At 26.5% G+C, this 12,300-nt stretch overlaps 1 protein-coding gene across 1 annotated transcript; it reads left to right on the plus strand.

Moving 5' to 3' along the window:
- The first annotated feature begins 9,939 nt into the window (after positions 1 to 9,939).
- On the plus strand, positions 9,940 to 10,639 carry LOC113849312 (putative uncharacterized protein DDB_G0286901). Its single transcript, XM_027479138.1, has one exon. It carries the CDS (start codon positions 9,992 to 9,994, stop codon positions 10,304 to 10,306), a length of 315 nt encoding a protein of 104 aa, XP_027334939.1. The 5' UTR covers positions 9,940 to 9,991; the 3' UTR covers positions 10,307 to 10,639.
- Positions 10,640 to 12,300: the final 1,661 nt, after the last annotated feature.

The following is a 12,300-nucleotide window of genomic DNA, read 5'->3' on the forward strand; positions in this document are numbered from 1 at the left end:
CCCATTCCTATACCCGTATTTTAAAAAAATACTCGTACCCAACCCCATACCTATGTGGATATGAACATTAATCCACGTACCCGTACCTTATGGGTACCTGCATACCCATTTTGTACTTATTACCCACGCTTGTTTGAGAAAAAAATATTTATAAAAAAAATGTTTATATAACTTCACATAAATAGCATAATAATACATAAATTTAATATATAGTTACCGAATAAGGTACAAATATAGATAAAAAATAAATATTCAAAGATCACAAGTGCTAAATGTATCTTAATATAATAAGTTTCTAAACTAAAATTTCTAAAAATAGTAAGCGAAACTAAACACACAAGTTATTTGTCAGTGATAACTCTATCTTGTGTGAGATTCGATCGATTGACAATGTCAAAGCGAAAACGAAATAGATCTGCACAATAATTGTCCCTCATGTGGTGGCATAGACAACTAACTCTAATGAATAACTTCATAGTTGTTAGGTTTTAATAAGACAGACATATATAAAATATAATTAATATATATATACTAACAACAAAAAGTAGATATATAAAATATCTTTTTTAACTTTTAAATTTGAAATTGTAAAAAAAATAATAGATTTAATTAAAATAATATAATATAATTAATATATATATATATATATACTAGTTTTTTTAACTCATATACTATACGAAAATATTTTGTTAAAAATATAAATTTTTGAAAAATTATTTTAATGATTTAAATATTTATTACCCTTCCATGGGCTGCCCAAAGAGCTAGCCAGAAGTTAAGGAATGTTAAGATTGCATTGAAAAAATGGAATATTGAGGTATTTGGAAATGCTGATAATGTGATATCTGATTTGACAACTGAGTTGAGCTTCATTAATGATAAAAATTCTGTGATAGAACTTTCCGATGTGGAGACGAAGCATCAACAAATGTTGGTGGGTGATATTTGGAAGGCTAGGAAGAATAGAGAGAGTTTCATAGCCCAAAAAGCTCGGTTGAGATGGGGGAAAGAGAGTGATTTAAATACAAAGTTCTTTCATGAAATGCTGAATCACGTGTATTGGAAAATGGTTTTCATGATGGTACTAGATGGGTTTGGAATGTTAGTTGGCGAAGAGAACTCTTTCAACATGAGATCTCGAGCTTTAATCTTTTGTTGGAGCTTGTGGATGGAGTTTCTATTAAGTTACTACAAGAAGATAAATGGGTATGGAGGGCAGATTCTTCAGGTTGTTATTCAGTGCAATCTGTGTATTCATAACTATTTGAACTTTTTGGTGGTCCTAACAGTGTAGATCAGTGTACGTCAGATGCCTTGCAAAGGCTATGGAGAGGGAAGGTCCCTCTTAAGTGTCTGGTTTTTTCTTGGCAATTGTTGTTGAATGCACTTCCTTGTAAAGGTTTACTGATTGATCGTGGTGTTCAAATTGATGATATAACTTGTTGTTTCTGTTATGGTTTAGAGGAACTTCCAACTCATTTATTTTTAACGTACTCAGTTTCATCTCAAATCTGGTACTTTACTGCGCGTTGGCTTGGATTCTCACTGGTTTTGCCTTCAGATTTATTGACTCACTTGCTTTCTTAGGTTGGTGTTAGCTGTACTAAAAGAGAAGGAATATGCTTATTAATTATTTGGGTAAGTACAGTGTGGTCTTTGTGGTTGCATAGAAATAGAATTATATTTTCCAATGGTGTTTTGGATGAGAGGGAAGTCCTAGATTCTATTATTATGAGATCCTGGAAATGGTTATCACTTGTTAGTAAGGGAGAAGCTATTATGTTAGCTGATTGGTATTTGAACCCAAGAAATTGCATTTGTCTTAATTTTGCATAAGTATATTTTTGCTTTTTATTTCTCTGAGTAAGTAATTTTTTGTGTATATGGGTTTTGAGTTCCCCTTGAACTCTTTTTAATAAGATTTGTTTTGCCTATAAAAAAAATATAAATTTTAAAAGAAAAAATTTGAATAAAAGATACATGTTTACAATAAAATTTTATAATAAAAAAATATGTGTATATTAAAAAAATTATACTTTTTTATCTGAAAATTAACAATAATTTTTTATATTTTATATCTTTTCAAAAACTTTTTGAACGTGAATAAATAGTAAGAATAATATTATTTAAATTCAATAGATTATAATTGTGCTTGTAATACATATGTTACATAGAAAAATATTATTTTAAATTAAAATATAAAAAAATTTAAATATTATCAATAAATAATAAGTTTACTAGGTGATTGTAAAATTTATAAAATATTTATAATATATTTATTATTTATCATTCAGTTTATGATTTAAATATCAATATGATTTTATTAACAAAAATATTTGTGTGAAAATTTTTTTATGTGTGTCATATATAAATAATATTTTTTAAAAAGTCAATCTCATATTAACTATGTAATAATTAAATTGTATTAGCCTAATTAAATGATATAAAATATAAAATAATTTTTCTATTAAAAATATAAACCAAAATAAATTTTTTGGTTTACTTTATTATTAAATATATTTTTATATCAATCTCATATAACTTCACATAAATAATATAATAATACAAAAATTCAATACATAATTATATAACAAAATTTAAGTAGATATATATATATATATATATATATATATATATATATATATATATATGCGAGTATGGGACGGAGTAGGTACTTAGATACTCATACCCGCACTCATTTCCATTAAAATTTATAGATTTTTACCAACATTCATACCTGTACCGATATAACAGGTAAATATCTTACCCATTGTGAGTAAATTTTACGGATACCCAGTGGGTACTTTATTCACTGTCATCCCTATTTATAAGAGTGTTACAACATAAGATTTTCTCTCTAAGTTTGGCCAAAACCGGTAAATATAAAGTGAAATTAAATAAAATATAATGGATGAATAGTCACTATCTTTTAACTTGCACGATTCAAAAATGGTTCCTTCTCATGTACATTATCATGCTTCTATATGTTGAAAGTGCCACTGTGGTATTTTATTCTTCTGATAACTTCTATATGTTGAAAGTGCCAGAGTGGTATTTAATCTTTTGAGTACTTCCATCGATTATTCGTATGTGATTTCGTTGTATAGATAATTAAATATTTTCTTGGTATTTGATTTCTCTTTATGATATGTGATTAATATTTAAGATAAATTAATTTAAGTAATCTTTTGTTTAATTAATCGACTTTCTTAATTCTAGCCATCGGTTAGAGTGTAAATTTTGCGTATTTGTTCCTTTTGGCCCTATAGCCTATAGTGACTCCTTTGATCTAAAATATATATCCTAGTAGTTGTTCTTTGAAGATCAATAATTGCTTTATTTGTTATTTTTCACAAATTCAAATATCTTGTTTTTAATATTATATATATATATATATATATAGTAACTACTATAAAATCTATTTTTATTTACGTAAAATTTATTGCTTTAACTTTTGTATTTTTTTTCATAATCTAACGTCATCATATTATTCGCTCATCGTAGAGGATTATCCGTTTTTATTTGGTTTTTATACTGAAAAAGATAGTTCCCCCAACTTTGTCTATATAATTAAGTGTCAAATATTGTTTCATTATTACCAGGATATTAACTAATGTCCTTATTAATATGAATAATTTTCTCCTCCCTGGGCTGCTCATAAAGTTAGGCAGAGGTTGAGGAATGTTAATATTGTATTAAAAAAATAGAACATTAAGATATTTAGAAATATTGATAACGTGATTTATGATTTGACAACTGAGTTAAGCTTGATTGATTATGAGAATTCTATTATGGGACTTTCCGATATGGAGAAGGAACGTTAACATATATTAGTGGGTGATATTTGGAAGGTTAAGAAGAATAGAGAGCGTCTCATAACTCAAAAAGTTTAGGTGAGATAAGGAAAGGATAGTGATTTAAATATAAAATTCTTTCATTTGTGTGTTAATAGGAGGAGATGATGAAATAATACACATGCACTCCGAACTGGGGATATAAATGTTGAAGAGATTAATGAGATTAAAGCAGGTGCAGTGTCTTATTTTACGAATCATTTTAGTAGTAGATGTTGGTTTCAACCTACTATTGATGTTAATGATTTAACGAGAATCTTAGTTTTACAGAATGAAGGACTTGTTAATACTTTTTTGGAGGAGGAAGTGGGGATGATGATTTTTTAGTGTGAGGGAAATAAAAGTTTGGGCTTGATGGTTTTAATTTTGTGTTCTTTAAGAGATTTTGGGGAATGATAAAAGGAGAAGTGATGACTATGCTTGCTGAATTTTTTAGAAATGAAAAACTACATAAGTCTTTGTTATCCTACTTTGTAACTCTTATGCCAAAAGTGTCTTACCCACAACAAATCTCTGATTTTTTGCCTATCTCATTGCTAGGTTGCTTTTATAAGATTGTTTCTAAGCTTTTGACGAATACGTTGAAAGGAGTTCTGGATTCAATAATTTCATAACAAAAATTAACTTTTATCCCAGGAAGGAACATGTTAGATAATGTGTTTATGCCCAATGAGATTGTTGATTATATACAGAAGCATAACAAAAGGTGTTTTATGTTAAAATTTGATTATGAGAAGGCTTATGACTCGGTGGAGTAATGATATCTTTTGTTTATGTTACGTAACTTTAGATTTTCAAAAAATTGGATCAGTTGGATAGAAGTTTGTGTGTGGGGGATAGCCTGTCAGCTTTGATTAATGATTGTCCTACATCGGAGGTTCATATTGGGTGGGGCCTAAAACAAGGAGATCCTCTTGCCCATTTTCTTTTTCTTGTTGTAACGAAGGGATTAGGAGTTCTTATGCAGAAGATAGTGGCATGTTGGTTATTCTCTAGTATAAAAATTGGGGTTAGGGTACCGGATATTTCATTGGTATAATTTGTTGATGACACATTGATTATGGAAGAGGCTTTGGTTCAAAACTTGTAGACTTTGAAAGAAATATTGCGTATTTTTTAGTTAATGTCAGGTATAAAAATTAACTTTTATAAAAGTTGTGTATTGGAGATTAACACTGACGATGACTTTAAAAACTTGGCTGCAGAGTTCCTACATTGTAAGATTGATAACTTTCTATTAAAGTATCTCAGGTTACAGTTAGGTGTTAACATGATGAAGCCTAGTGCATAAAAGGGTGTGTTAGAGGCTCTTAAAAAGATATTGACATCATGGAAGCGTAGGTATTTATTGATTAATGTCATTGTACTCGTTATCCTTTTTTAAGGCACCAAGTTGGTGATAAAGGAGATTATCACTATTCAGAGAAATATTTTATGGAAGGGTGTTAAGAATGAATCTAAAATTGCCTAGGTGAAATGAGAAACGATTTGTAGACTGCAGAAAAATGGTGGCTTAGGTATTAAGAATGTGCAGTAGTTTAACTGGATACTTCTTGGTAAATAATTGTGACTAGATATGTCAAAAAGCTCAGTTGGCCCAACCCTAACCTTAGTTCATATGGGTCAGAGCTAAAAAGCCCTGAGAGCCAAAAAGCACACTAAAAGATAAGCCTATAGGGCTAAAAAGCCCACAAAATCAAGGTTAGGGTCAGGGCTTTGTGGACCAAAATTTTTTTTATGTTCTTAGAAAATTTAGATTTGAAAATTTTTTTATATGAATTGCGATAATTATTAAAATATCTAGTGAAAATATTTATTTTATATAACATTTTTTATTATAAAGTTATAGTCTAATAAAATTGTTTAAAAAATTTAACCTTATAATAAAAAATTTATAAAAAGAAATCAACTCATCAAGTATATTGAAACAAATCTAATGAAAAGAAAAATAAATAAATTTTATGATATTTGAAAAGGAGAATAATTATTTGGAAAAAAAAAAAAGCTAGACATAGGATATGACTTCATCAACTTAGTCTAAGATAAACAATACAATCACTTTCTTAGTCAAGATTAAAAAAAAAAAATTTAAATTTCAATCCACCCTTGACAATGTTACTCTAGAGAATATGTGGTAATCAATGTACACTGCTTTCGACAGCTAGTACATTATTGCCACTTATTATTATATAATAATATTTTATTAGAAAAGTTTGTTACTTCAAACATATCATTATTTGATTTTATTTTTCTAATTTGCAATTTAATCTATATTTATAAATGATTTATTGTTTGACAGTACAGCTATAGACTCACAATAAGAGGTGCATATATTTTTAACGTAAAATTATCGACCATACCCAGGAGGTGTTCGACAAAGATATACCATTTTATTATTTAATTATTTTTAGTTAAAAATATTTATTATTAATTTTTAATTAAAATAATAAATTAGTAACGTACTATATCAAATTTAATTAATAAAATTAAACAAATATAAAAGCTAAATTTAATTTAATTTTATAATATAATTATATTTGATATTATTTTTTATGAAAATTTTAATATATTGAATCAATATTTTTTTATTTTTAAAAATATTTTTATATTTTAAATATAATTTTTAATTTATTTAAATAAAATAATTTAATAAATATTATAAAAAAATGATATAATAATTATTATTTATTTTGTAAAATAAGTGGGCTAGCCCACCCTTAACCCTGACCCTAACCCTAACTCATTTTTTTTTTTTAGGGTTTAGGGCCAATATAAACCCACTAACTATAGGACTTTAACAAATACAAGGCTATATAGGAGCTAATAGGGTAGGTCTTAGGGCTTTGGCCCATTTTGATAGCTCTAGTTGTAGTGAGGTATTAATTATTCTAGTTCATTATGGGTACGGGTATTGGAAGCTTAGTATGACAGATTAGTCTCTTCTATTCAGTATTCATCAATACACAACAAATGTTCTTTGTGGTGGCGTGATTTGTTGGAGGTTTTTCATCAAAAAAATTTATGGCTGAATGAGAAGTTCGATAGGAGTGTGGGTGCAAGTTTGTACACCTTTTTTTGGAGAGATAAGTGAGTAGGCGGGGTGCGATTGTGTGAAGCATTTCTGCGATTGTTTGCGGCGGTAAAAAATATTGAAGCTTGTATATTGGAAAATAGTTTTTATGATGGCATGAGGTGAGTTTGGGATATTAATTGGCGCAGAGGACTCTTTCAACATAAGATCTCAAGTTTTAATTTTTTATTAGAACTTGTTGATAAAGTTTCTATTAAGATGCTACAAGAAGATAAATGGGTATGGAGAGCGGATTCTTCAGTTGTTATTTAGTGCAATTTGCGTATTTATGACTATTTGAACTTTTTAGTGGTTTTAATAATATATATTAGTGTACGGCAGATGCCTTGTAAAAGCTATTGAGAGGGAAGGTCTCACCTAAGTATCTAGTATTTTCTTGGCAATTGTTGTTGAATGCATTTTCTTGTAAAGATCTGTTGATTGATCGTAGTATTCAAATCAATGATATAACTTGTTGCTTTTGTCACAGTTTGGAGGAACTTCCAAGTCATTTATTTTTAACGTACTCAATTTTATCTTAAATCTGGTACTTTACTGTGCTTTGACTTGAATTTTCACTGATTTTGCTTTCAAATTTATCTGACTCACTTGCTTGGGTTTGTGTTGGTTGTAGTAAAAGAAGAGGAATATATTTATTAATTGTCTGAGTTAGTACAATATGATTTTTATAGTTACATAGAAATAGAATAGTATTTTCTAATGGTATTTTGGATAAGAAGAAAGTCATAGATTATATTATTCTGAGATCCTAGAAGTAACTATCACTTGTTAGTAAGGAGAACCTATTTTGTTAGCTTATTGGTATTTGGACCCACGAAATTGCATATGTCTTAACTTAGCATAAGTATGTTTCTATATTTTTATTTTTTTGTGTAAGTGTTGATTTTTTTCTCTATATATATGAGTTTTGAGTTCTCTTTAAACTCTCTAATAATATATATTTTGTCTATAAATAAAATGAATAATTTTCTCACGAAATTTATAATTAACCAATAACAAATATATCATCTTATACAGTAAATTAAAGTACTTACTTTTAAAATATGATTTTTTATGTATTTTCTTTCTCACATATTTATGAGTTTAACTGATTAAATGATACTTTTTTTATAAAAAATAATTTCTTGAATTTTTTGTTAACACTTAAATCTTTTTGTAGGTATATAATTAAAGATGGAAAGTAAAACAAAAATAACGAGCAATTGAGGAATTTGCATCAAACCCTTTTATTCAGTTGCGGCGATTATTCTAATGGAATTAAATTTTAATTTGTAATTGTATTTATAAAATTATTATAAAATATTATTAATGATTATTCATTTCTATTAATCTTAATTTAATAGATATGAAAAGGTAGCATATATGAATTCAGAGTTAACATGATTATAGCTCTTCAAAATAATTGAATTTCAATTGATTTTAGTCCTATAAAAATATGGTTTTCAGTCCTTATATTCTTTTAAATTTTGTAGTCCTAATTATTGATGTAACTAAAAGAATTATATATGATACAAAATTAACACTCACATGAGTTAACATCAGTTAACATTGACTACGTATAAAAATAATCATCTTTAAAAATATAAAAACTAAAAAAATGATTTATAAAGAGACTTAAATTAAAATTTAATATATATTAAAAAAATTAAAACATACTGATCAATATTAAAAGTCTATCCCAAAAGTATGATATTAATATAATTTTTTATGTGAATTTAAAACACTACTAATAAAATCACTTATTTATTATAAACATTATAAACTGTACCAAAAATACGTTATGTGAGGTATAAATCCTTATGAATGAGAAATTAAATTTGAATAATGAAGAATCAAAATTTTCTTATCATGCTCTCCTAATGTTAGATTTTTAGTGGGCCAAACTAATAGAGCAATGAAACATGTTTTTACAACAGTAAAAGAGATTCAACTATATTATTTATTAATTTTAAGCATCTCTCATCAAGAATTCAGAAGTTAGGTCCACATTAATTTTCATATAAATTAATGTTAAATGCCTAAAATTTATTAGCAATTCATCACTTTATTAGAAGATTTAAATATTTTCAAATGAATCATAATATTAACTTATTTTTTATAAAAATAAAAAAACACAATTAACTGTATCTCATAATAATTTATAAAAAAGTTTACTAATTTCAAGTGAGTCTATTTATATAAAATTATTATTATATTGTTAACACATCACATTATTCTGTGATATATCACTTTATTAGAATAGACCTTAAATATCCTAATAAATTGGTTGTTGTTAGTTGGCTTTTTGCTGGGTTACGTACTGAGCGTGACGCAGACAAACTGAACACAAATTGCTACTCAACACACGTTATGTGGATTCGCAGTTCCTTTTTGCAACGGTACTACATATTGGGTATTGGATATATACCCCAAAACTTTCGGTTGAAGCACAATCTGTCATGACAATTAAGCACTAGATAATGGATATATATTCCAAAACTATTATCCAAGCGAATAAAGACAAGTTGTTAGTTAAAATATCACTTTATTTCAATCTATTTTACAAGACTTGTGTCAAAAGTTTCAGTAAGATACTTTAGGTTTTTCTATAAAGTATTTATTATAATTTTTTTATTAGGTAAAGAGATTAAGAATATATATTAAAATTAAGAAGGATAAATATAAGCAGTAGAATTACGTTTAAAATTTTCTTCAAATACAAAAATTACTTTTATAAATTTGATCAAATTCACATGTTAAATTTTAACAATTCTTTAAAATATATATATAAGACATGATTTTCTTATACTAACATGAATTTGTAAATTCTTACACTTAATTCAAATTTTTTATTTAATTTATATCTTATACTTTATTATTTTATTTATCGTTACATATAAATTAATTAAAAAATGACTTACACCCTGTATGTATATATATATTATTACCCAAAGCACAGATTCGCTTTCTAGCGCCTATATATAGTTGGCTTAGTTAATCGGTAACATTAAGGTTGTCGAATAACAAAACATTTAAGGGTAGAGCGAAATTCAGCAGAGAGATCAAAATGTCAAGCCGTTTGATGAGACAGTTCTACGAACTTGCACAGGCTGAGGAAGCAGCCAGAGGGACCAATTATGGTACTTCAGGCTCATACAACAACCATGGAACTTCAAACTCATTCAACAACCGTGGCAATGGCAACCAAAATTTCTCCGGTGCAAGAATCAACAGTGGCGCAAATTCAGGTGACCGTAAGAGCTATCGTCACTCCAACCACTACGGTGAACGCACTATAAATAACAGTGGTAATTTCCATGGCAACGGCAACGCCGGCTTTGTCGAGGGTGGCTTTGACGCCTCAACAAACAACTACTATTAATTAATTATCTGTGCTTGAAATATGGTGTGCAATATGATCTACTATGCTGTGTTGTCCTAACAATAATGGAAGTTGAGCGATAGCTCTTCTTGTCTATAATAAATGTAATGGTTTTCGAGTGTTACCTAGACCCTGAAATTGAGGTTCAGAAGAAACCTCTGTTGTTAACATAATAAAACAACTTTTACTTTCTCTTTTCTTTCTGATAACTTTTCCATTCTATTTTTCTGTAGGGGGTTCGCTTGATAGCTATACTAGGCTTAGTTGAATAGGCTAATATATTAATAGAATATACATGTTGACTGTTTATACCTCATTCATATACGAGTTTATGAATATATAATATTTTGTCTTATATTATTAATCGTTTATAATATATTATTAATAATGTTAAATAATGTTTCACATTAAATATGTATTTAAATAAAAATGTTATACAACTTTAAAAAAGAAATACTAAACAATTTATGAAAAATTAAATTATTATTTAGTTATTAAAAAATTATAATACTAAATAAAATTGCACTAATAAAGAATTTTGTGTTTAGAATGTTTGGTAATTTATCTTATACTTTCTCAAATCTTATTTATAAGAAGTAATTATTACTTTTTTTGTTGCTAAAATATAAAAAATAAAAATTCATTCTCACATGCATTGATTCTTAAATTTTTTATACCCTTATTTGTTATAAAATTATATCAACAAAACACTCACATTACACATACAAGTATATACATTCATTTAGTATGAGTTATTATTTTGATGTTTTATTAATATAAATATTTTTGAAATATATTCTAAATTTATAACATATAATTATTTTTTATTGATCTTAGTAATTTTTTTCAATTAAAAAAGATCTGAGGAGTAATTGTTAATAGAAAATGTTAATATGTACTCTTAAGACACCGGGAATCAAAGTTAAACTAACTAGTTAAATTATTAAAACTGAAACATAATTATTTTCACATTATGTAATCTCTTAAATCGAATAAATATGGCTCGATTAGACCTGTTATAATTTTCTTCTTTGTTTTCTTTTCTATTATAATTAATTTAATTTTTTTATCAATAATATTTATAAAATATTAAATAAAATATATAAATATATGCATAATATGAAACTCTATTTGTTATGTTATTTTTATTTTTATATTTTATATTAAAAAATTAATAAGTAAAGTATCTACCAACCTTATAACTTAATGTATAATTTAAATCGAGTTAGTTTAGATGACATTAGTTGAAAAATTTTGACAACTTTGATTTAACCTAATCTGATTAAATTTAGTTTATTTGAATTTTAGTCCTAGTAAAGATTGACCCAATTATACTGATCTTATTTAACTATTGGATTAAAATTGAAACTCTGAAAATATAATGGCATATAAATTCATTAAAAATAGTTTGCAATGCATACAAATTTTATCTGATTTATGAATTAAATTAAATACTTAATAAAGTGTCTAAAATACATTGACCTTAGACACAATATTTTGCCTAATTCAGCTCGTGATTATCCCCTTCTATAAATGCTTTATTATTTTTTTTTTCGTCGAAAAAATGGTCTATTATTTTACCGCCAAAGTGCAACAGAGTGACATCTTAAATACGTTTGGAAAATATTCAATGCACTGTTAGAAAAAGATATTTTTATTTACTTTTTGAAATGTGTAAATACAAAAAATTAAAATCTAAGTGAAAAAAATATAATATATATTACATACGAATACAATGATAATTTTTAATAGTTTAAATATAAATTATTAAACAACTGGACAACCACAAATGTAGATGTAATGATATCTCAATGAATTAATAATGATGAGAATATAATAATTTTCTCTTTATGTTTAAATTTATCTAGACAATCCTTTTATTTGTTAACTAACAACGACTTGACATATGGCAGTTCATTATGTAAATTACCACTTATCCAAATACAGCACAATAGACATTAAGTATGTGTACACGTTCCATGCGTATACAATAG

The sequence above is a fragment of the Abrus precatorius genome, unplaced genomic scaffold (assembly GCF_003935025.1).
Source record: "Abrus precatorius isolate BTA unplaced genomic scaffold, Abrus_2018 Scaffold10, whole genome shotgun sequence".
Taxonomy (NCBI): Eukaryota; Viridiplantae; Streptophyta; class Magnoliopsida; order Fabales; family Fabaceae; genus Abrus; species Abrus precatorius.

Excerpts from the sequence above, each read along its gene's own strand:
- LOC113849312 (XM_027479138.1), top strand. The coding sequence starts at position 9,992 with ATGTCAAGCCGTTTGATGAGACAGTTCTACGAACTTGCACAGGCTGAG.